This window comes from Nanorana parkeri, unplaced genomic scaffold (assembly GCF_000935625.1).
Source record: "Nanorana parkeri isolate BGI_ZX_2015 unplaced genomic scaffold, ASM93562v1 scaffold691, whole genome shotgun sequence".
NCBI lineage: Eukaryota > Metazoa > Chordata > Amphibia > Anura > Dicroglossidae > Nanorana > Nanorana parkeri.
The window spans coordinates 679,865-706,220 of record NW_017306959.1 but is presented as its reverse complement, the minus strand read 5'-3'; the positions used below and the strand labels follow the sequence as shown (position 1 = coordinate 706,220).

The following is a 26,356-nucleotide window of genomic DNA, read 5'->3' as shown; positions in this document are numbered from 1 at the left end:
AGTTGTCAGCTATCAGTCGGGTCTGTGATAGGAAGAGGGTAGTGGCGGGGTGGAAAGGCAGTGAGCAACGCGTTTCGAGGAGTGATACCTCTTTTTCAAACTCGAGAAGGAACATGAATTAGGGAGCCGCCTCTGCTGCACACACACGCACCTGTGAAACTCTGGACCCCTGGTGAGAGCCCGCACAGTCCACCTGAGACCCTTTAGACATCAGGCAGAGAACCCAGAGCAACAGAGTATGTAGCTTCATATTATTCTGCATTGCGCTGTGTAATGTATTGCTGGGATTTGTAGTTCTGTATAGCTGATGCTGTTCTGCATTGCTGTAGAATGGTATTGATGGGAATTGTAGTTCTCTATAGTTGATGCAGTTCTGCATTGCTGTATAATGGTATTGCTGGGAATTGTAGTTCTCTATAGTTGATGCAGCAGTCATACACGCGCACAGCCCTGACGTGGCATCCCTCCACTACCAGTGTGCTTTACATTTCCTAAACCGATAAATACATTCACACTACTGTTACATGGATGGCAAAAGTGGCAGACAGGGGCGGGGGGAATGCGGGGAAGAGGCAGAGCGGGAGGGGGGCCAAGTTGCCGCACCATGGGCCTCTGGGTTGTACTTGCCCCCTGGGCTAAAAGTTGCTAGTCAGCCCCTGCTGAAGGGGCTAAATACCTCAGGACCCGCAAGCTTGTAGAAGTGTGGGTGCACCTTCATGACAAAGGTTTTGTCAGCGGGCTTAGCTCTTTGAGTACAAGCCTTATGAAATGTCTTGGAGTCAGGCTTTAAAGCTCTCTCCCTAAACCTCCTACATTGAGACAAGTGTATGCTCTACCCCCTATGGAATCAATAATCCCAGGATTAAGTGTAGGGGCAAAGGGATGTCCTATTGAAAAAGCCAAGCAAGGAAAATGCTCTTTGAATGTGGCATCAGAATTCTAGCATCTTAACTGGAGAGCTCTAAGCATCTGAATGGACCGGAGATTCAAATGGAACCTAAGTGTTGATGCCATCACAGTTGCAGCATTAGGCTCCAGACATCTATTCCACATGCTCAATTGAAAAGGGGTCTTTCCTGGTGGTGCAAAAAAAATATTTTTTGAGGGATCCAACCTATTCTCCCACATTTTGATGGACTAGGGTTACAGTCAGCACAGGGCAAAGGACAGAATCTGCAAGATTTAACTGGGATTCAAATGTATGTCAGTAGACGTAATGGTAAGCACACACTCTACCTGTCTAGCAGATGTTCTGTTAATGTGGGTCACTGGTGGATCAACAGTGGGTAAAGATCACTGGTTAACAAATTCCCTCTCATGGAAACAGATCCAGCACACTGTCAGGTGCGGCCCAGGACCCCTCAACATGCTTCCAATCTGCACAGTTGAATCCCTTGAATAGCGAGTGTAGTCAAAAGATCTTTGCACCTGCGGAAGCTCTGAAAGACCCAAGGCTGGAGAGGGCAGGCTTATCCTCTAAATGCAGGGTAATACATACTGCATCACATTGTGAGATCAGAATTCCTAATCTGTAACTCTTCTTTTAGGTTTAGCAATTTAAAAAAAAACCCCTAAAAATAGTGATTTAGTACGACAACCATGATACTAGCATTTACAGAAAATAATCAGAAATGGCAGCCTACATATTTTTCTCAGCATTCATTATATTTGAAACTGTCTGGAGTCTGAACTGAGACAATTCCTCACCCAACCTGTGCTAGAGTTAAGCTGGCCATACACTGTTATGTATGGGGAAAAGCCCTAACCCCATAGTTCTCCTTTAAAAGGAGAACTATGGGGGTCAGTGTTTTTCCCCATAGTTCTCCTTAGGGTAACGGGAGGACACAAACTAGCGTCCTCCCGTCACCCTAAGCTCAGTATACCGCGAGCTACAGCTCGCGGTATACTGAGACGCTGCAGCCGGAGCGGATCCTGACGTAGATGACGGGATCCGCCCAGCTGCGTGAGTGACAGCTGGCTCTGCCTATCTAGAGGCAGAACCAGCTGTACCCCTCCCCCGTCCGTTTCGCCAGTCAGCGCTGGCAGATCGGAGAGAGGAATCCAGCCCCTCCCCCTGTCACGGCAGAGAGCCGTGACAGGATCGAGAGGTGAGCGAACCTGGTATGTGTTCGCTCACCTCCCGATCTACTGAGCCGACCTGTGACAGTGTCATTGTCACAGGTCGGCTAGAACTAGGAGGTGAGTGGAAATCACTCATCTCATAGTTCTCCTTTAATCTCCCACTGGGCTGTTGTATTCTTTTTTTTTTTTTACGCACTCACATACAGTTTATTTACATTAATGTTACATAGTTACATATAGTTGCATAGTATTTGGGGTTGAATAAAGACATACGTCCATCAAGTCCAACCCATATAGGTCCACGCATCATCTCATTCTTAGGGATACTGGTATCCCTGGATATTACTGTCCATCAAGAAATTGTCCAAACGTTTCTTAAACAAATCTACACTCTTGGCTGAAATCACTGCCGATGGCAGTGAGTTCCAGACCTTAACCGCTCTTACTGTAAAGAACCCTCTCCGCCCATTGTGCTGGAATTTTTTCTCCACCAACTTTAGGTGGTGGCCTCTAGTCTTTGTAATGGAGTTAATGTCAAACAGTTTGTTGCCAATGTTGCTGTCACCATTGAACATCTTGTACATGAAAATCATATCCCCCTTAATCTCCTTAATTCCAGCGTAAACATGTTTAAGGTCAGAAGCCTTGTCTCATAGCTCTGGTCCTCCATTCCCCTAATTAGTTTTGTTGCCCTCCGCTGGACTCTCTCCAGTTCAAGGACATCCGTTCTCAGTACCGGCGACCAAAACTGGACCGCGTACTCCAGATGTGGCCGAACCAACGATCTATATAGAGGCACAATTATGGACTTGTCCCTGCAATACATCCCCTTCTTAATACAGGACAAGACCCTGCTAGCTTTGTTTACCGCAGCTTGGTACTGCAAGCTACCATTCAGTTTGTGGTCACACTACAAAGGTGTTTAGATTCCACCCATAGATCATGCTGGGAGGGAACACACTACAGAGGTGTATACATGACCCCCAAATCTTTTCTATTTCTGACTTCCCCAGCGGCATACCCATGATTGCATAGCCTATTTGTTTATTTTTATGTCCAAAGTGCATTACTTGGCATTTATCGACATTAAACCTCATCTGCCACATGAATGCCCACTCCCCTATTTTATCCAGGTCCTCCTGTAATGTAATGTTATATTGTCACGATCCGTTTCTAGTACCCTCCCTATTTTTGTATCATCTGCAAACACTTTTTGTATCGTCTGCAAACAGTGAGACTCAATAGGCCATATTTAGCTATACATCCTATATGAATGTTAACAGAAGTCGGAGAAAAATGTCTCACAATAAAAATGATTAATTTACTGTTCCAAATTTAACATTTAAAATACCACAGTAATTCATCCAAAAAACTGCCCCATATACCTCCCCCCAAAACATGACGTGCATAATAAGCTCATATGAAATTGTAAACATCTCAGATTGAGCAATAATATGGTCAATATGTGCTGTAATAAACAGATTGGTGAGTCTTTATAAGAATAGAAAGAAATAAAACCTCATTGAATGACCTCTTCCAAGGCCTTCTTCCCCCACCTTCACCTGTGATCCGGCCATTAAATCCGTTCATTTTCAACTTCCTCCAACAGGCCATGCTGTCCAACATGCTGTCCAACAAAAGTGGCAGACAGAGGGTTAGTACAAACCATACACCCACTATAGTCAACTTTAATGCATTTATGCAAAACTTTAATATCAAAAGGAAAACAAAAAGCTGGTGGGCTCTGCAGGGTCACACTCAGATGGGCTGTGTGGGGTCCCAGGTGGGCTCCCTATGGCCTCTGCACTCAGGCGGGTCCTGAGTGCAGTGCGTTACTAAGTCCAGAGCGTTACTAAGTCCTGGGTTCAGTGCGTTACTAAGTTCTAAGTCCAATGCGTTACTAAGTCCAGAGCGTTACTAAGTCCTGAGTCCAGTGCATTACTAAGTCCATAGTCCAGTGCGTTTCTAAGTCCAGAGCGTTTCTAAGTCCTGTGTCCAGTGTGTTACTAAGTCCAGAGTCCAATGTATTACTAAGTCCAGAGTCCAGTGTGTTACTAAGTCCAGAGTCCAGTGCGTTACTAAGTCCAGAGTGTTACTAAGTCCAGAGTCCAGTGCGTTACTAAGTCCTGAGTCCAGTGCGTTACTACGTCCTGAGTCCAGTGCGTTACTACGTCCTGAGTCCAATGCGTTACTACGTCCAGTGCGTTCCGAAGTCTTGAGTCTGGTGCGTTACTAAGTCCAGAGCATTACTAAATCCTGAGTCCAGTGCATTACTGAGTCCAGAGTCCAGTGCGTTAATAAGTCCAGAGTCCAGTGCATTTCTAAGTCCAGAGTCCAGTGCGTTTCTAAGTCCAGAGCGTTTCTAAGTCCAGTGTGTTAATAAGTCCAGAGTCCAGTGCGTTACTAAGTCCAGAGTCCAGTGCGTTCCGAAGTCTTAAGTCTGATGCCTTACTAAGTCCAGAGCATTACTAAATCCTAAGTCCAGTGCATTACTGAGTCCAGAGTCCAGTGCGTTTCTAAGTCCAGAGTCAAGTGCGTTTCTAAGTCCAGAGCGTTTCTAAGTCCAGTGTGTTACTAAGTCCTGTGTGTTACTAAGTCCCGAGTCCAGTGTGTTACTAAGACCAGAGTCCAGTGCGTTACTAAGTCTAGGGCTGCAGCTAACGATTATTTTCATAATCGCTTAGTTAGCCGATTATTAAGTTCGATTAATCGGATTTTAAAAAAAAGGCTCCAGTGATGGACTACTAGTTTGTAATGAGATTGTAGTCCATCACGGGAGCAAGCTTGGAGCGGTGGAAGTAAAAAAAAGTGTGGTGTGCAATATAGTACGTTATACAGCGCAATGCAGAATACCAGCAGCTTTAGAGGAATACAGCAAATCCCAGCAATAGCAATTATACTATAATGTTCTATTGCTGGGATCTGATGTATTCCTCTATAGCTGGTGTTATTGGAGAGGACGGGTATGATGCAGGAATAGAGAGGACGGGTATGATGCAGGAATATGGAGGACGGGTATGATGCAGGAATAGAGAAAACAGGTATGAAGGTGGAATGGGGTGCAGAGGACGGGTATGAAGGTGGAATGGGGTGCAGGGATGGAGAGGACGGGTATGATGCAGGAATAGAGAAAACAGGTATGAAGGTGGAATGGGGGGCAGAGGACGGGTATGATGATGGAATGGAGTGCAGGGAAGGAGAGGACGGGTATGATGCAGGAATAGAGAAAACAGGTATGAAGGTGGAATGGGGGGCAGAGGACGGGTATGATGATGGAATGGAGTGCAGGGAAGGAGAGGACGGGTATGATGCAGGAATAGAGAAAACAGGTATGAAGGTGGAATGGGGGGCAGAGGACGGGTATGATGATGGAATGGAGTGCAGGGAAGGAGAGGACGGGTATGATGCAGGAATAGAGAAAACAGGTATGAAGGTGGAATGGGGGGCAGAGGACGGGTATGATGATGGAATGGAGTGCAGGGAAGGAGAGGACGGGTATGATGCAGGAATAGAGAAAACAGGTATGAAGGTGGAATGGGGGGCAGAGGACGGGTATGATGATGGAATGGAGTGCAGGGAAGGAGAGGACGGGTATGATGCAGGAATAGAGAAAACAGGTATGAAGGTGGAATGGGGGGCAGAGGACGGGTATGATGGTGGAATGGGGTGCAGAGGACGGGTATGATGATGGACTGGAGAGGAGTTAGGGTGCAGAGGATGGGTATGATGGTGGAATGGGGTGCAGAGAATGGGTATGATGGTGGGTTGAGGTGCACAGTGTTGGGTCCCAGGCTCTGGGGAGGGGGGTCGGGGCACTTACTGTCTGAACATTCCTTCCATGTCTTCTGCTGAAAGGTTTAGCCTGGATGCCGGCTCGTCCCCAGCCATAGTCTCCGTCCCCCGGCTGACACCCGTCGCGCTCACAACCCCCGGCACCCGTCATGTGATCGGCCCGGCTAGATGTGAGGAGCGCCGGGATTGGAGGAGAGCCGGGAGCTGGGCCGCCGTGGCGTGCGCGTTCGGTGGGCGTGGCGTGCTGGGCTTGAGTGTGGAGCCGCGAACAGGCAATGTAATAGATAGCCGAATAATCGATTAAATCGAATCGTTGTTGCAGCTCTAACTAAGTCCAGAGATTTACTAAGTCCAGTGCGTTACTAAGTCCAGAGTCCAGTGCGTTACTAAGTCCAGAGTTCAGTGTGTTACTAAGTCTAGAACGTTACTACATCCTGAGTCCAATGCGTTACTAAGTCCAGTGCGTTCTGAAGTCTTGAGTCTGGTGCCTTACTAAGTCCAGAGCATTACTAAATCCTGAGTCCAGTGCATTACTAAGGCCTGAGTCCAGTGGGTTACTAAGTCCTGAGTCCACTGCGTTACTAAATCCGGAGTCCAGTGCGTTACTAAGTCCTGAGTCCAGTGCTATACTAAGTCCAATGCGTTACCAAGTCCTGAGTCCAGTGCGTCACTCAGTCCAGAGTATTACTAAGTCCTGAGTGAGCATTAGTGTGTAAGCTCCTCTGTACAGAAACGAATGTGAGTGGTTCAGTGTTCTCTGTACAGCACTGTGGTGTATGTCAGAGCTATATAAATGTATAATAATAGTTTGAGACTGTGGGGAGATGACAAGTAGCAGTATGCCATTGGCAGCTGGGGGGGGGGCTAGCCTTGTAGGCTGTATGGAGCCCCTTGATTTCTAATGGCAGCCCTGCTTATTCTAATTAGTCTAACAAGCAGTAAAACCAGAAGAGGCACAAAGACCTCATGAATTGTCCACGCTGCTGCCATAGTACAAAGCCTCACTCTATTCCCTCTTGTGTCAACACTAGTCACGCGCTGTTCGCCTCTGCGCACTAAATAAAGTTATTGAAAGTTACCTCTTCAAACATGGCGGCTCCCATTGCGCCCTTGGTTTCCTTGAGCTGTTTGTGGGCGACTTACCGGGGCTGCCGAAGACTACGGTACGGTGCCCACCTGGGGAGGCTGCCAGGGCTCACCGTACCCTGTCTGCGGAGTCCGGCGGCAGGTTAGTGGCGTGCAGCGTATGTGCTATATGCCAGCCGGTCTGGTGAGGGGAATCAATGAAGAAACACTGCAAAGTATTGACAGTGCATGCAAATGCCTCAGTAATAGACTATGGCGTGATTAGAGCAATCATTATATATTATGTGCTTCTCACATCTGCCTGTCCTTATAAAGGTCAAAATGTTTATTTTCGTTGTTGGCAAGCACACAGAGACCCTATATTCCCGTGTCCCCATTTAAACTTTTGCTTAATGTCCAGGTGACTAGTGTCAGAGCAGGAAGTGATGGGGTACTGATTGATCGTTAGCTCTCATGGGGCTAAGGACAGTAAAAAAAAAAAAAAAGCTGAACTAGACAAGTAGTTCAGCTACAAATTTAAATAACGGTGGGGAAAATGATTAACCCCTGCAGTGGGTCTACTCCGGCTTCGCAAGGGTTACGTGCTCATTTGGGTCTAGGGAAGAAAATAACAAAGTTATACTCACCTGATCCTTGGAGCTGGCCTGCTCTTAGGACAGTCCCTGGAGCCTCTCTTCCCCTCCTCTGCAGTGCAGCAGTCTAAGGTCCATGAGCCATCACATTCTATACACTGGGGGGGAAATTATCAAAGCTGGAGCAGTTGCCCACGGCAACCAATCAGCATCTTTCTTCAGTTTGCTCAGGTGGGATTCAAAAATGAGAGGAGCTGATTGGTTGCAGTGCAAATCTGCTCCAGTTTTGATAAATTCCCATTGTTGCAGTGGAGGGAGTGCTGTCACAGCTGGACGGCTCGGAGGATTGGGTGAGTATCAATTTATTTTCCTCCCTAAACCAAAATGAGCACTTAAAGGAGAACTATGAGATGAGTGATTTCCACTCACCTCATAGTTCTAAGCCGAACTGTGACAATGAGACTGTCACAGGTCGGCTCAGTAGATCGGGAGGTGAGCGAACACATACCGGGTTCCCTCACCTCTTGATCCTGTCACGGCTCTCTGCGTCTCAGTATACCGCGAGCTGTAGCTTGCGGTATACTGAGCTTAGGGTAACGGGAGGACGCTAGTTTGTGTCCTCCCGTTACCCTAAGGAGAACTATGGGGGAAAACACTGACCCTATAGTTCTCCTTTAACCCTTGCAGTGTGGGGGTAGACCCACTGCAAGGGTTAAGAATAATTTTCCCTGAAGTCCTGATTTAATGTCTCAAAACAGTTACTTTCAAGGCATGCCAACTGTCCAGGATGCCAGTGTGCTTATTTCAGCTCTCAACCACACTTTCAAGCCCTAAAATGACTGGCGTCATAGCTGATGCTACGATGACACTTGTAGTTCCACTGTAAGGACACATGCACACAATGCACAGCATTGTTTGTTTACAAATTATAAACATGCATGTGCATTACAGATCTGAGTGCAGGTGTCTGTTTTCTATGGGCTCATGCGTAAAGATTAGTGAACTTGAGCTGCATTCAGATCCATAAAATCTAAGTGGAAAAATCTGCGCCCGAGATCCTGCGCGTGCACCATATTAGACACTGTATGCATGTAAACATTTGTGCTAACTTTTAAAAGCTGCATTCTAGCAAAGGACGCTTATGGTTCAAGATGCTAGGATGCATCCTTTGTTGCTTAGAATGCAGCTGACTCAAGTCGCCTAGTGTCCTAGCAACCAATAGGACACCTTTGTGCTATATGCTGTTGCTGAAACGTTACATGCATACACAGGACTTTTATGCACGATGCTGCTGCCAGCTTCTGCCAGCAAGATCCTGCTTCCTAGTTGTTGACCTTGCCGACCTTGTAGTCCACAGAAACTAAGAGCTATATAGTAGCCCCCAACGCCATTCAGAATTGCTGGGGGGGGGGGATTGCCAAAAGAAAAAATACTCCCCTAGGTGCTGGTGATGTCACTCGGCCTCCTTTGGGCTATTGAGAATGTGCTGCTGTGCTGTACGGAAGTGCATTCTTTCAAGATTTTGGATCCTCAGCTTTCTCAGGATAAGCTGAGTGACAGGAGCGTGTTCCCGTGAGATATGAATTTTGGAACAATGCACCATGCAGACGGGGTAACTCATTTTGCATAATAGCCTAAGTGGTTTTAATACTTAATGTATTTATTACTTGCTTAATTTTTTTTCTGTCTGCCAGGAGTTCCGCTTCAAAGTTGAACTTTAGGAAGATAGGAAAAAAATGGGTGTATAAACAAATTTAGGGTGTAATATTGAACATGGTCACATTTCTCAGCCCCCTGCCCATCCTCCAACTGCCCCCACACTTGAATTGAGGTGTAGTTCTCTGCAGGATTCGGTTTTGGTTTGAATTCGGCGCTGCTGTTCACACAGCCACGTAGTCCTCCATTCACAGGTCCTGTGAATGGATTGCATGTCCCATTTGCCACCATGGCCTCGTAAACCAGTGGAGTAAAATGAATTGAGGTGATGTCTCCACCGTTATAGTCCATTGACTGCTTCCTCCAGCCCCATAACGGTAAGCCCATGCCTCTGTACGGACCTGGGGCTAGGGGAGGAGTCTGAGCCTGTGCATTGCACCCCCAGTCCACTAATCACAGTTTCCAGTTTGTTGAACACCTCTTCCTCCTCTATATTTACTACAGTGACTACTGTTTGTCTGTTTTGCAGCCCAACCTCACAAATATATAGTGTGTTAAAAGAGATGCCAAAATAATTGGGTGCCCTGGAATCATTAAAGTGTATATAAACCCCAAAACAAAAATGTAATACATGGAAGCTTACCAGTCCCAAGATGTTTTATTTTTTCCCTTTTCATCTGGTGGTCCTGCCAGTAACACACTTTCTATCACAGTGACAGCAAGCATTTACTTCACTATGTCTATGGGACAGTAGTTTTGTCACCATAGGCAGCTTTCCTGATTTGGCTACAAATGCTTCCTCTCCTCTCCTTGTCTACCATTACATTGGGGGCAGTGATTTTTAGTTTGCATAGGGTACCTTGAAAGGAAGATAATATTGTTTGGCATTTCAGTTCATTTCACAGGAAGCGACAAGGACATGGCATTTCTGGCACGAATAGCAGGTATTTTCTGTACTTGCCGAAAATGTACTTAGGCTTAAAAAAATAATGCAGCCACCACAACTTATGACCCGCCTCCCAGGCTTCCTGATTGGCTAGGAAGCCGCCTTCACATGTTGCTAAGCAGCCTGGCGTCCTAACCAATCAGGAAGCCAGGCTGCCTAGGAACAGTGAAGCCAGCTTTCTAGCCAATCAGGAATCTGGGAGGAGGGTCATAACGTGCCACCCGGCTTCCTGGTTGGCTAGGAAGCCAGCTTTACTTGTTGGTAGGCAGCCTGGCCTCCTAACCAATCAGGAAGCCGGGTTGCACATCATGATTCGTGTCCCGGCTTCCTGATTGGTCAGGAAGCCACTTTGCCTAGAAACAAGTGAAGCCGGCTTTCTAGTCAATCAGGAAGTCGGCAGACTGGCCATGACGTGCTGCCCGGCTTCCTGATTGGCTAGGAAGCTGGCTTCACTTGTTGCTAGGCAGCCTGGCTTCCTGACCAATCAGGAAGCCGGACGGCACTTCATGACTCACTGCCCGACTTCCTGATTGGTCAGGAAGCCAGGCAGCCTCTGAAGCTGGTGTTCTTTCTCTAGAACATCGGCCTCACAGGCAATCAGGAAGCCGGGAGACCGGTCATAATCCGCTGCCCGGCTCCCTGATAATCGGGGCACAATGCATCGATACTCGTTATCGGCGAGTACCGAAAAAAATATATCGGTACTCGATACCGAAACGCCGGTATCTGTGCATCCCTAGAATAAATAATGCAGGTAACAAGTTTGACAGGAGGGTAAAGGCATTAAAAAACACTGGGACACCCAATGTTGATTTATTGATACAGGACCTAAATCCAGCAGAACAGCTATTTAACTGTAGCCCCTGCCTACTGGAACCACTAAAACCTATTAGAAGGTACCTAAACCTACAAATGGTTTACATTTTCTGGGGATTCTCAAATTTTGGGGCACTCAAATGTAAATACTGACTACAGCTTGGATGTTTGAGCTCTGGCTTCTCAATCACTTCACCATTGGTTAGGGAAGCAGTCTATTCCATGTAGTGACCAATAGTGAATCCCAGGAGGGAGTGGGCCATAGCTGAACCTGGTATATGATATATGAATATGCTTGAACCTAAAACAACATGTATGCACAAGCAGCTATTTACATTGCTTATTATTAAAACATGGGGATGTATTGGCCTTTCTTCTACATGTGTAATAAATGTACAGCACTCTCAGTTGTACATTCTCTAATTCTTCTAGAACTATTATTGACCAGTGTGACAAGTATATGTGAAATAGAAAAATTCCTATTATGAAATTAAATACCGTATTTTCTTTGTCTTCCAGCATCTGTAAGCCAATTGGCTGAGAGTTCACTTACAAGTTATGAAACAAAGACATATTCTAAAGAACTTATTGACTGCAATGGGCTTCTTCAGCACTATGACATTTTAGTCAAGGATTGTGTTCTAAGGAAGGATGACCATCAACGAAGGGTAATGCAGCACTTACAAAGTCTACATGAAGAACTCCGGGGATACAAGAAAGAGTCTAAGGGCATTTTTACAACGGTCAGTTTTTCTTTTCCTTATTTGCTTCTGTTTTTCAAAAGGTTTTTGGCCTGTAGAAGGCATGACATCTCACACTTGGCTAAATAATCTACTAGATTCTGGTATGTCTAGAATGACATAATTTCTCTGCCGTTGTCTGTTTTTAATCCCTTTCTCACTATCATAACAATAGTGTCATTATCTCATCATATTTTTTGCATGACAATCTATCAGGAGATAGGCCATGTAGAAGCTTTGCACAACTGTTAAGTTCTCTCCAACATATATAAGAATCCAACATGTGATTCATTTTGCCACCAACTACTCCGAACTGAAATATTAATTTTAGTTTAAATTGGTATTTAAAGTGAAACTCTGGTCTAATTACAAAGGAAGTTATTGTTGTAAACAAGTACCTGAGTGAGCTGTTTTAAAACAGGTTCCTGATTTCCTTAAAAGTAACATTTCTCCATGCATACTCCTCCACAAAAGCTGCTTCCAAGAAATTATAATAAAGTAATAATGAATCCAGACCAAACATATATACATTGCCAAACACCTACCGTTATCACGTTTCCATACAGCTGTCTCCCACTCTCTCAGCTTGGCTTCCCTGATCTTCCGGTTGAGTACAAGGTCACAAGGAAAACAGCAGACTCCAACAGCTGTCTATCTATCAGCCTGAAGAAGGGAGGAATAGGAACACACAACGTACTAGCACACAAGGATGGCTCCATAGGACCTTGCAAGGGAAAGAATCAACCCTAAAACAGGGTATCAGAACCAGTGCTCAGCTGACCAGCTACTTCTGCAGGAAACTAAAACTTTTAAAATAAGGGGTGTAGGAATGCACCGATACTAGTACTTGTAGTTGCTCAAATGCTCCAGATGCCTATCCCGATACTGGAACTTCCACCATCAGGAAGCCGGGCGGCGAGTCATTACACGCCGCCTGGCTTCCTGATTGGCCGGGAAACCGGCTCCATGCTCCCCCATCACTTGGTGACAGGGGAGCATGGAGCCAACTTCCCAGCCAATCAGGAAGCAGGGCAGTGTGTAAAGACTCGCCGCCCAGCTTCCTGATTGGTCGGGAAGCTGGCCAAACAGGAAGTCAGGCGGCGAGTCATTACCCGCCTCCCAGCTTCCTGATTGGCCAGAAAGCCGGCTCCATGCTCCCTCGTCACCTATTGAAAAAACGGTATTGGTGCATCCCTTATTAAGGAGCTGCCACCATTGTAAGTGATTTAATGAGCGTTTGAAATAGCTTCAGAACCATTTTATTTTAAAATCACTTTAACTCACCTAACAGGAACAGGAGGACCATAAAATGTTTAAGGCAAAGTCCACCTGTTACTAAAAAAAATAATAAATGCACACACATTTATAAAAAATTTACATTAACCCCTTCGTGACGGGAGACGTACACTGTACGTCCAGCCACAAAGGGACCAAATGACTTGTCACGTACACTGTACGTGACGAGTTATTTGCTTCTTTAGAGGGCTGTTAAACGCTGAGAATCAGCTTTTAACATTCATTAATAGATGCCCTTACTACAGAGGCATTCATTAATGAAAGGGTTAACCTTTTTCAGACACCCGATACCTTAATATCGGGTGTCTGAGAGTCAAAGCAAAGCGGACACACATGCCGGCTTTTGCCGGCATTCTGACAGCTCGTATAGATCGAGAGATATCTCTCTCAAGCTATACTGGCTTTTTTTTCTTTTTTCATGAATAGATACAAAATGTGTCTATTCCTACAATGTATCTATTCCTGGAAGAAGAATGTTTCAGTTTGCTGATCGTTGTTGCAACAATCAGAAAACCTATAGTGACAGCTGAATCCTGAACTGCTGCAGGATCAGTGTCACTAACTTATTATCGGCTGTTCTGAAGTTTGAAGCAGCCTGATAATAACCAAAAATTTATTAATTTATCAAGCAGTAACAGTGAGATTAATTCACAATGACTGCTTGATATAATTAAATAAATAAAATACAATTTTTAAGTTTAAAAAAAAGTGAAAAGTGTAAAAAAAAAAAAAATTGTGAAAAGTGTAAAAAAAATAAAAAAATGTGTAAAAAATAAAATAAAATAAGGGACAAATAAATGAATGTATTTATTGCATTTTTTTAGCTGTGCTGGTTTTGTAAAAAAAATACTACAAATCAAAACTGGGAAAAAAGTGTTTTTTTTAAACGGTTTTTTCCTCTTTTTTTATATTTTATTTGTCCTAAGTGAGGCGTTAGACACACATATGTGATATAAATATGTAGCCCTATCTGTCCTCTAAAAAACAATATATAATATGTGTGGGTGCACTTTGTAAGAAAGTATATTACTGACGTGGAAGAATCACACAGCAAAAATGTCAAAAGTGTGTCAGTCATTTACGAACAGAAACTAAAAACAAGCTCAGTCATGAAGGGGTTAATTATTTTTTTGCATTGGAGCCAGTAAAGCATTGTAACCACGATAAGTGGATCGCAGGTGCAATGTTCTGGCTGCTAAAGACTCGCCCAACAGTCCATGTCTGTACTGATGTATGGGCTTTCAGTTACAGGGACGGACGGAAGTATGAATGGACTTCAAGTGCGATGACGTCACATGGAGGTGACCATATTTTTTTTACACTCTGATCATGGGTGTAACATGAAACATGATATTAACAGTAAACTTAGCCTTTGAAGATTCCCCTCTACCCCACCCATTCCTTTAGTATGGACTAGTATAATTTAGTCCTACTCCATGGCAGCCATAACTGAGATATTGCTTCTTCTACCTAATCTGGAGAAGAGTACAGTAAACATTTAAAAGCACCACCGACCTACTGACTTCCTGCCCCTGCTATCTTCAAAGTACTCAAATAGATCCGCTATGTCAATGGTACTCTACTAGTGGCTATCTGGACCTCAGCATGGGGCCTGCTGTGTTCATACCTTGGCCCAAGTCTGGAGCATAGTGGTCGGCAAACTAGGTGTGAACGTCTTGGACAGAGTGCATTTATTGAACCACTGACTGTCAGTGACTACCGTAGTCCAGCACTAAGCCAAGGGGCTAAAAAGTAATAAGCTCATGGGCTTGCTAAAGTGTATTTATCCCCAAAACATTTTTGTTTTCATACAACAGGGAAGGGTTAGAACTCCTGTAAGGTTTGACTACAGTTGGGGGTTCCACTAAAGAGATTCCTTTACTTCCTGTCTGGAGAGGAAGTGAGGGAAAATCTCTTCAAGAGCAGTACAGAAGTAAAAATATATTTTTTAAGTTAAGTAGAGAAATGCTAGAACCTCTGGCAACTTTTTATTGTCTGTTTCCCTGTTTCAGATTTTCCCTCACTTTCTGCCGGATCCCCAAAACAGAAAATAAAGGAGAACTATAGTTCTCCTAAGGCTGGGTTCACACCTAGGCGGATTGAATATGCACGTTTTTCGTGCGGTTTTTTACCGCGATTCGCGTTTCCGAGGCATACTTGGCTGTATCCCAATGGAACCGCCCGACCAAAACGCCCCAAAGAAGTACATGTACTTCTTTGGGCGTAGGGCGGTTTCCCGCACGTTCGTACTCGCGGAAAACCGCCCAGATTGGAACCATTGAAAATAATGGCATTTCCCTGTTTGAGCGTTTTTCCGCGAGTACGAAAGCGCGGAAAAACGCCTAGGTGTGAACCCAGCCTAAGGGTAACGGGAGGACGCTACAGCTCACGGTATACTAAGACGCCGCAGCCGGGACGGATCCCGACATTACTGTCTGGATCCACCCAGCTGCATGAGTGACAGCTGGCTCTGCCTATCTAGAGGCAGAGCCAGCTGTACCCGCCCCCTTCCCCGTCCGTTCCACCAGTCAGCGCTGGAGGATCGGACAGGGGAGGGGGGAATCCCTGCAGGGAGCCGTGAGTGACAGTCACGGCTCTCTGCAGGGAGATGATCGAGAAGTGAGCGAGCGACGGTATATGTCCGCTCATTTCCCCATCTATTTAGCTGACCTCTGACAGTTTCATTGTCACAGGTCGGCTAGAACTATGAGGCTGAGTGATTTTCACTCGCCTCATAGTTCTCCTTTAAGGGGATAGCTCTCTAACAGAGCCCCAGATAGCAGTAACACCTGAGAGGGGGTTTAGCCTTTCCCCAGTTTCTTCAAAACGGAAAAAACCCAAAACGTTTTGGATATAGATACACTTTAATCTGTTATAGAGCATTCACTAAGTGTGCTCTGTTGAAGCATAAAAGGAAAGTGCTATGACATCACCTTTGACATCAGCCTTCCAGTCATTCAGAATTACATGGGAACAGCTGGGTCAGCTTAGCCCTGCTGCAATAGATCACTTCAATAGTGATCTATTTCTGCTAATAAGCAAGCAATAGATCACTATTATTAGTTATCTCTGCTACAGAGTTGCATGGACGTCTCTGGATGAATTTTAAAAAAAGTGAACAAAATGTAGAAATAAATTAAATGCAATGAATGATAAATCAATAAAATGACCACCTCCATGCATAATCCCGTGGTCCCAAGAAATTCATTAGGTGCTGTGAACAATATTTGCTATTTTCACATGTGCATCAAACATGAGAGAGAACAGAATGCCATTTAGAATTGTAATGATCGCAAACCTGTGAACATTTGCTAATTTCTGCCCATGCAAACCTGACTTCATCTTATCTTTGTCACAGTTCAGCTGAAGAGTTGCAGCTGAGCTGTCACTTGTAGATCTACAAGTATGTGCTGGTTCTTCAGGCATGCAGGGCTGTGCTGTTGCTTATAGTCCTCCAGGAAGGTGCTCTATGCCTAATGTGCTCTTGCACCAGTCTGGCAGCTTTAGGCGTTGGCTGACCTTCCCTGCTGATTCTTATGCAGCTTCTCAGCCAATCATTGCAGTCAGCATGTGGACAATGCTGTGAATCCTCCCTCTTGCTTACTCTATTTAAATCCAGGACATTGCATGGCGTGCTGCCCAGGCAAAGCTTTCCTAAGCAAGATGCCAAGGCCCCTGTTTGCTGTTAAAGCTAAAGTCCTTGACAGTTAGGCCCCGTTCCCACTGCGCGATATGCAAATCGCGCGACACACCCGCAAGATTTGCCGCGCGATATCGCGTTCAAGATATCGCTCCAAAAAGCGTCCTGCTGTAGCGACACACGACCCGCGACAGCAGGACCCTTTGCCCCATTGAAATGCATTGGAGCGCAATATCGCGCAGTAATTTGCCGCGATATCGCGGGAATTACCGCGCGATAAATCGCTCAATGTGAACGGGGCTTTAGCCGTGTACTGACCTTTGGTTTGTTCCTGGAAATTCTTGTCTACAGTCTGCCCTGTGCTTCGCCTAGTCCTTGGAAATCCTTGTCTACAGTCTGCCCTGTACTTTGGCTTGTCCTTGCAAATCCTTGTCTACAGTTTGCCCTGTACTTTGCCTTGCCCTTGGAAATCCTTGTCTACAGTCTGCTCATACCTTCAGCTCGTTCCTGGAAGTCCTACTCTTCAGCCTGTCCTAAGATTTGATTTGTTTCCTGTACCTGTATCAGCAACCTATCCTGAACTTTGAGTCTTCATAGGCTGCTAGCTGAGTTGGGTGGACCTGGGGGTCTTGAGCTGGGGTCCGCACGCAGCCAAGTCCATATCCACCAACAGGAGCTCTGGTGAGCATCGGCTGGCCCTTAGACTCCACACCCTGAGGGACCCCTTTCTACCTACTCAGCATAGCAGCACCATGCCTAGTACTTGAACTTCCAGCTTAACCTGACTTCCATTGCCTAATTTAGCTCCTTAGCTCTATTCTCTGCTAGTACTCTAGCTCTGGGAGTTGTCAGCCTACACTGCTTGCACCCTTTGTTCTAGGTGTTCCTGGAAGTGTAGCAGAAGGGTCCACATTCCTGATTCCAGTTCACACCTGTGAGCCACGTACTTGACAATCTTAATTTTACAGTAACCTTTTAAATTATATTTTCCTCGGTGTGCGCAATATAATGTTCTAATAACAGCTAACATACTTATTACCTAGTGTTATGTGCATGAGTGTGACTAGACCCAAAGATATTTGTGCAGCCCTCTGGGCATGTCAGGGGCCACACTTTATGTATGTGTTAGATTGTATTACAAAGTCCTACCTAGACCTTCAGCATACAGAGATCCCTGCTGTTGTCAGGATCACAGAATACAAGGCGTTCTGTGAATAGACAAGGGGAGGCGAGGGGCGGATTTTTGACACTAGCCCGAGCCACAGCTCTCATGTTTGCAGCAAGCTGGAACTACAGCGGGTGCTGTATTATTCCGGCTATACAAAAGTACTTCTTTTTAAAGGATCCAGCAGCGATCCAGCAATAAAATACACCTCAGAAGAGGTAACCTTTGTATACACACCTGAAATAAAATGCCTGGAGTTCCGCTTTAGAATAAGCTTTTTTGGAAAGAAAAATTGGGGCTGCTGTTTCTGACCGCTCTCTGAAGATGCTAATTTCCTAGATGTTACATTGACCTTCTGACTCCAATATGTTGAGTCAATGGCCCAGTCATAAAAGTCTGAATCGATATAGAGATTGTGATCTGCATACTTGTCAGTGACAAAGTATTGAAGCCAAAGGATCAGCATGACAGTCGCACTAAACTAGCATTTTCAGAATTAATGTATCCATGTTTCTCTCATAAGAGGTTTCCTCTAAAGGTCAGCTATTATGAACAAAGTGGGTTTTCTATAAGTACAGTACATGTCAAGCATACTTATGTAATCACTATTTAATCAGCATTATAGTTATTTCTTAAAGTGCTTGCTGGCATAGATTATCATTGATTTTAAAACGCATGTAACAGAGGACAAAAAATGATGCTGATAGTATTTGGATGACCTGTTTTTCCTTTTTTTCCAAAAACCATGGATCCAAAAAAACAGGTCCAGCTGCTTATAATGTGTTGGCCCTTCTCTGGCACCTAGGCAGAAGAGAGGACATTATCAGTTAGTAAAATGTCCAGGCGTCTTTTCAGGTAGAGCTGTCTGTCCAGTTTTGTGTGATCTGCAAATACGCTGTCATGTGCCAGAGTCTAAAAGCCAAGAGGGCAATGATAAAGTTCTCCACTTTTCTCTAGATCTTAGCCACCCAACAGTACATGAGCAGGTCAACTTGAAGCAAGAGGGTCTGAAAAGAAGGCTTTAGCTAAATTATCCCAGGGCTCAGTTTGCCCCTTGATGAAAAGATTTATTAAACAACAAATAGGTGTATTTTGACGTAAATGTTCGAACTGAGATCTAAAGCCCCGTTCACATTGAGCGATTTATCGCGCGGTAATTCCCGTGATATCGCGCCAAATTACCGCGCGATATCACGCTCCAATGCATTTCAATGGGGCAAAGGGTCCTGCTGTCGTGTGTCGCTACAGCAGGACCCTTTTTGGAGCGGATTTAGCCGCAATTCAAGCTTGCTCAATGCAAGCTTGAACGCGATATCGCGCGGCAAATCTGGCGATGTCGCGCAATATGCAAATCGCGCGACAAACGCGCGATTTGCATATCGCGCAGTGGGAACGGGGCCTAAATTGTGTTATGAGATGCCCAATGGTGCCTATGTTTGAGCCTATTGACTCTTTTTTTTTTTTTTTTATTCACATTCTTAAGACCATACTGGTGGGCCTAACATTAGCAAAATAGTGAGATGATACAAGCTGTTTTTTTTTAATCAAAGCTCATCCTTATGTGGTGTACTGCTTTTAGAGAATGTTTTCATTAGTATACCTCCCAACTTCCAAAACGTTATCGGTGTATCCCTACTTTAAACCATTATAGGTATAGTGATGTGAGTTGGTTTATTTCAAGTACCCCCTGACAGGTCAGCATGAAATAATTCCAGAAACAGTTTGCAAGTCTGATATTATAAGTCAGGAGATTTTGGTGCAGTCTGGTGAAATTCCATCAAGTTGGTAATTTTTATCTGCTGATAAAACTGAGGTTGTGCTGCTTATGGGGATTGAAGAGGTGATTTCACAGGATGATTAGGATGTTATTTGTAAGTGTAACCAAGTACCTGCGGATTCTTGTGCCAGATGCGGCTGCAATACCTATTCAAGCTAATGATTGGGTGACAGCGGCCGTTTCTGTCTGTGACTGTCCACATATATGGTATGGCATGATTACATGCAAATCGGAAAATATGCTTTTCTTGGGCCACAAGCTCTCTGTGTCCTGGGGAAAACACCCGTGTGCATGAAGCCTAAAAGGAAAGATCTTCCAAATCTCTTGTAAATAAATACGCAGTTAGAAGAGAAGCAAATGCTTGTTTTTATTTTTTAACCTGTACTAGAAAAATTAGCCAAGTTGCTTCTTCTGGGCAATATAAAGTGTATTATTTGGTTGTACAGCTGAACTGTAACTTTCTAGATGCCATACAATGTATTCTTTAAATGTAAGCCCAACGTTGGTCCATTTAGGTTTCTGTTCAAAAATTAACTCATGCCAAGCTGTGTGGGTTCAGAGTGGTAAAACATTTAGGAAAATATTTACTGCCCACTCAGTAATGCCCATTGGATGGCCTGTTCACTCAGTAATGCCCACTGGATAGTCTGTGAATGTAATGTTACGGTTAACATGTTTCACTTTAGTAAAAGTTAGCTTCGCTAAAGTTTGATAGATTTCCATTGCATGGGCTGTTCAGTTCTTAATTCCTAAGAAAATGTTCTCAGACGATGAAGTGGTCTACTTTAACACAGAAGTGTTCCTTGTGGAGAGTGATATAATGCGAGGGCTTTTTCAGGAAATAATTATACAGCGGATTCTGGCTGGAATCATTTATCCCTGATTCTGTAAGGAGATAATGGTGTATAAGAGAAAGGGAAATCATACATTTAAGAAAATAGCTATGGGGTTGTTAAAAGACTAAGTTAAACATGAGTTTTCCTATGCGTGTGGGTGGACAAAAGGCTGGTATATTTAGAGAGCTAGCTCATTATTTTGTGTAGTTGATTGAACCACCTAGGCCAGACAGTCTATTAGTATCAGAATGTACATTCTAAACCTGATTCTGAGATTTCACAGTTACAGTTAAATAAAGACAACTGGACTTGCTGATTATTCTTGAAAACATGTCAACACTCATCCAAGTAGTTTCTTCAGTTCAGAAACTTAGGAATTTCTCTGGCATTTAAACCATAATGGACCGTTAGGTCCCTTCTTCACGCTTTATACGTCTGAATTATATAAGGATTGAAAAGGTTCCAAAAGCTTGCATTGGTAATAACTTGAGTTGGTTGTTTTTAACCATTTAACTTAATATAAGCACATGTTGAACATATATGGGGTTTTCTCATGTTTGTTGGGATGACCATACCTGACTAATCAAAGTTTTAAGAAATACCTTCAAATTGGTGTACAGAGTGAAAAGGACTATGGGTGTAGTAAAGCAACAACGGTTATTTAAGAGGTTGTAACCTCGAGCCATTGCTACCTGGGTAGAGCTTTTAAAACAAATGTTGGTAGCCAGACCATTGCGGAACCGTGGGCATCCAAATATTATAGTCCTGGTTATTTAGACAGCTGAGGGAAGTGTGCAGCCATGTGGGTCTTGGAATTGGAAACCTGCTTTTAGCTTCTTCCCTCAAGTGTACTGACAAATAGGGATTCACTTCCAATTGGGTAAATAGGTGTTCTGGAGCTTGAGGGTCTTCTGCCATAAGGCTTGCTCACCTTACGTCACTGATTAATTGCCACTACAGACTGGTATTTTGAACTTCCAGCCTGTCTTTGCTAACAAGTATAGGACTGAGAGCATACCCAGTTGAGTTCAACCTCTGATACTGCAAGTGTGGGGACTTTAGCTACTAAAGAAAGTCATAACCAAACCATCATATAAGGCCCTTATGTTAGATCTCTTAGCTCTGTCTGTATTGCATGCTTGCTGATTTACATCTTTATTAAACATGTATATTGAATTATTGCACCTGCCATAGCCACATCACGTAAGACTGGATATTTCTGCTAAATATTCTCATGTCTACCAGCATCCAATTGATTTACAGGTTGATGTTAGTCTGACCATCTGTTGAACAAAAAGCTTATACTGTGTAAGTTGTGTCATCAGAATCCCTTCTCCAAACTACATGTTTCAAATTTTTCCATAGATGTTTGATAGGATTCAGATCAGAGCTTATAATAGGCCACTTCAGAATAATCCAGTAGCAATTCTTAGCCATTCTTAGCCATTCTTGGCTGTTTGCTATAGGTCATTATCCTTTTGGTGGACCCACGACCTGAGACTGAGAAATAACTTTCTGACACTGGGCAGTATGTTTCCCTCCAGAATTTCTAGACTTCATTTTGCTCTGGACAGATTCCAGACAGCCCAAACGGCTCCAGATTTGTCTCATCTAACCAAAGGGCTTGCTCCCAGAAGGATTGTGGCTTGTCAATATGCATTTTAGCAAAGTTCAGGCTAGCTTGTTTATGCTTTTCTTTCAACAGTGGAGTTCTCCTGGGTCTTCTTCCTTTGAGTCCACTGTCACTCAAAATGTGACTGATGGTGTGCGACTCTTTGTCTACGAATTACACTTTCCTCCCTTTCAATGTGGGGTTGATTTTTTTTCCGGTGGCCACATGCAGGGTGGTTGGTACACTTCAATTGAACGTAAACTTCTTAATGATATTTGCAACTGTTGTCACTTGAACATCAAGCTGCCTGGAGATGGTCTTATAACCTTAACCTTTACCTTTGACGTGCTGGTCTATAAAAAAAAATTTCGATCTCCTCAGACAACTCTCTCTCTCTCTGGTCCATGTTCATTGTGGTGCAAATAATATCAAACAACAGATTGACTGACTACTTTTCTCTAATTAAAAAGGCTGATTGCCATGCCCTGATGTTTATTATGGTTGTCCTTATTTCTTTGTTTGCAAAAGCAAGAATAAACACCTTTCACCAAAAAAATTGGCTGAGTGATTACAAAATTGACATGTAGAATAATAAGTACAGAAAACAGTCAAGCTGGCCATAGTTACATAGTTACATAGTATTTGGGGTTGAATAAAGACATACGTCCATCAAAAAATAGAGCATATTCCTCCATCAATGGCACGCACGCTATGAGTGTGTTGATCAAGGAATCCCCACTGTTACTTTTGTTGACCACTGTCAGAATACCCAAACAGAGCCGGCAGCTCGTTGGCTGCCGGCTCTGTTCGTACGAAGGTTTTCTGACCGTCTCCTTCGATCAGCTGATTGAGGGATGCGGGCTGAAAGGGTGACAACAGCGAAGCCCACTGTGTGAATTTCGTCTGCTTCCTCAAGAACCGGACGAAATTTGCAGTGTATGGCCACCTTTAGTTTCAAATTGGTAAAAAAAAAAATTCTACACACGTGGCGCAGGGGGTTCTTCACAGTTAGAGCGGTTAGGGTCTGGAACTCTCTGCCGCAGGAAGTGATTTCAGCTAAGAGTGTGGAATCACCTGGACGAGTTCCTTGGAGACCATAACAAAAAAGGGTACAAGTATTCTTAAGAGCAAAATCACACATGGACTCATATACACGCACACACCTGCTCAAACATAAATGCATACACGCAATAGGTTGGACTTGATGGACTTATGTCTTTATTCAACCTAAAGTACTATGTAACTATGAAACATGGCGAACTGCTGTGAAAAAGGTTAGCCAAAGCCATGCTTTTAAGTCATCCAGCCAAATTGTTCTTCTACTTGTTTTGTGATAAGTTAACCTGAACAGAGAAGTGAATTGAAATAAATCTGTTGTGAAAGAAAAATGGGTGCTAAACCTGGTTCTACCATTGCTAGTTGCCTGGCGGTGAGGACTAACCTGAAACAAGTATGAATGTCAGGAAAGTAAAAAGGACCAGAAGTCCTTATATGTGTGTTTGTACTATGTCATCAGCCCAAAGTATTGAAGCAAGTGGATGCACACTTTTAAAGCCTGGCAATAGGGACATTCAGGAGAGGTCAACAATGGCAGCCACCATGTTTCTTCCATGACAGGTTTGCTTTAAAGCTTGTCATGACAAGGGCTGAAATGATAGATGTCAATGCTTCATCACAGTGTGTAGGATAATAAATAATATGTAGTTTAGTTATAATGCATTTGTGTAGCAGTGTCTTCCTGGAATCCTTTATAACAATCCATTTTAAGCACATGCATTTTATGAACATGAAAGTGTGAACTGAATTTTCATTTACCAAACTAATTCTTACTTTAAAAAGACCTTCAGCAGCATGTACTTTGCTTGTTGATTGATTACCTTGCAAATAACATTAATATTTTATTTTATTTTTAAAAGTGACCTCGGATGTTAGATCTTTTTTTCATATAATTCTTGATTAAGCAAAATTATGCACATGCATTTTTTTCCCTGTGATTCTGTTCATGACTGAATATTTGCATGATGCACATCTTTAAATCCTGCCAATCTTTTGCAAACCTACAGTATCTAAAATTATATACTGTTGTGAAGGAGGAGGCTTTTTATTATATATTTTTGTTACTAGCCTTGACATCCAAGTGATATTCAAAAAAAAAAATCTGATTTATATTCCTGCTTTATTTTTTTTTATGGCTTTGCTGTATTTGCATGATTCATTAAGAGCACTATTTCCTTGATGTAAAAATAGAAAAAGGTAAAACTAACATTTGCGTGAATAAACTAACAACTTACTGGAGCCCGATTAATAACTATGGAGCAAAAAGACAATCAGGTCGGAAATTTCAATATAGATGTGTGATTGATGTCACCCTTTTCTATCCCATTACTGGTGCCACACTGCTGTGGCTATTTCTTGGGGTGAACTCTGAATTAGAGTGGTAGTTATCCTGGCTGTAGAGATACACTATATTGCCAAAAGTATTGGGACGCCTGCCTTTACACGCACATGAACTTTAATGGCATCCCAGTCTTAGTCCTTAAGGCTCAATATTGAGTTGGCTCACCCTTTGCAGCTAAAACAGCTTCAACTCTTCTGGGAAAGTTGTCCACAAGGTTTAGGAATGTGTCTATGGGAATGTTTGACCATTCTTTCAGAAGCGCATTTGTGAGGTCAGGCACTGATGTTGGACGAGAAGGCCTGGCTCGCAGTCTCCTCTCTAATTCATCCCAAAGGTGTCGCCAACCCAAGTGACTGGTGCGCAGTCATGTTGGAACAGGAAGGGGCCATCCCCAAACTGTTCCCACAAAGTTGGGAGCATGAAATTGTCCAAAATGTTTAGGTATGCTGATGCCTTAAGAGTTCCCTTCACTGGAACTGAGGGGCCAAGCCCAACCCCACACTATAATCCCCCTCCATCAAACTTTACACTTGGCACAATGTAGTCAGGCAAGTACCGTTCTCCTGACAACTGCCAAACCCAGACACGTCCATTGGATTGCCAGACTGGCACACTTACTTGACAAGTGCGCTCTCCTCCAGAGCTGAACAATCTACTCTGTCATCCGCTGCTCCATCCACCACCACCGCCATATTCCCCCGCTGCTTCTTGTGGGACGATTTCTGGCACACTGCAAATGCTGGAAAGGACCTGGTGTAGTACACTGCATGGCACATGCACCACACAGTGTACTCAAGAGATTAAAACTTCTAGAAGTTAGAAGCAGCTGTTTTTTGGCAGAAGAGACCTGTCGTGTCCATTCTTCAAGAAAAAAAACTATAATTTCTAGCAGTTTTTGCTTTTTTTAGGGTTTTTTCTGCTTAACGTACTTACAGCTAAAATACTGACATAACATATGTATTTGCTTAGTAAATTAGGCCACGGCAGAGAGGCAGCCTTCATCTCTTCTACAAGACTCTTGAAAGCTGTGTGTAGTTGAGGGATTTTTGTCTGGTGCTACTGTAATCACTAGTGATCGGCCACGATTAATCACTAATAATTAGCATGTTTTTCATGTTTGTAACCTCTGACATTTTTTCAGCTTCCTGTAGGTGAGGCATTCTACCTAGCTAACCATGTAATGGGCCATTCTTCCGACTGGCCACCAATGTAAGAGGGCACAACATTGAACCAGTGTTGTGTGAACTTGCAAAGTACTGTATATAGTTTATCCATAGAGGTTCCCCCCTCCCCCGGATTTCATTTTAAAAGTCCCTTGTTAACCATCGTACATAAAAAAGGAGAAAAGGGTGGGGGGTTTTCTGGCACCAGAGAGACAAGTCCAATGAACTTCAAGCCAAGATATATGTATAAAATATAGATATTTATTAAACAAAATTTAAAAGCATTGGATAATGCATAGAACAATATAAAAGAACACACAGCTCAGAAGGAACCTCCTAACACCACCTTGGGTTCCACAGTTGAGGTTAAACAATACAATCATGGGTCTTAACGTATGAACATAATGAGAATACATGGATTGACAAATACATCTCATAACAGTATGTGGTTCATTTATAGTACATATATTAAATATAATAAACCTCAGGTGGACCACAATTTGAGGTGATGTGGTGCTTGCAATGCTAAGTAGTGCAGTGCTTACAAACTCTATGCGTTTCGCGCCCAAACTATAAGTAGAAAAAACATAAATAAATATTGAATATTATATGTTTTTTCTCCTTATAATTTGATTGTTGTCCAATCATTTACACTCTGCTCTTGTATGACCTTCAGACTACCTCCTCCTCCTGACAAAGCGCCCCAGGGCACGAAACGTGTAGAGTTTACAAGCACTGTACTACTTAGCATTGCAAGCACCACATCACCTTCTCAAATT

The 26,356-nt window shown here is 43.6% G+C and overlaps 1 protein-coding gene across 1 annotated transcript in view; it reads left to right on the top strand.

Moving 5' to 3' along the window:
* Window positions 1-6,956: 6,956 nt before the first annotated feature.
* The window catches only part of LACE1 (lactation elevated 1), a 74,727-nt gene continuing 55,327 nt past the window's right edge, over window positions 6,957-26,356 (top strand). Inside the window, exons 1-2 of the mRNA XM_018563741.1 lie at window positions 6,957-7,102; window positions 11,470-11,693. Of these exons, the coding sequence (XP_018419243.1) occupies window positions 6,964-7,102; window positions 11,470-11,693 (363 nt within the window). The 5' untranslated portion in view covers window positions 6,957-6,963. The remainder of the gene's footprint in view (window positions 7,103-11,469; window positions 11,694-26,356) is intronic.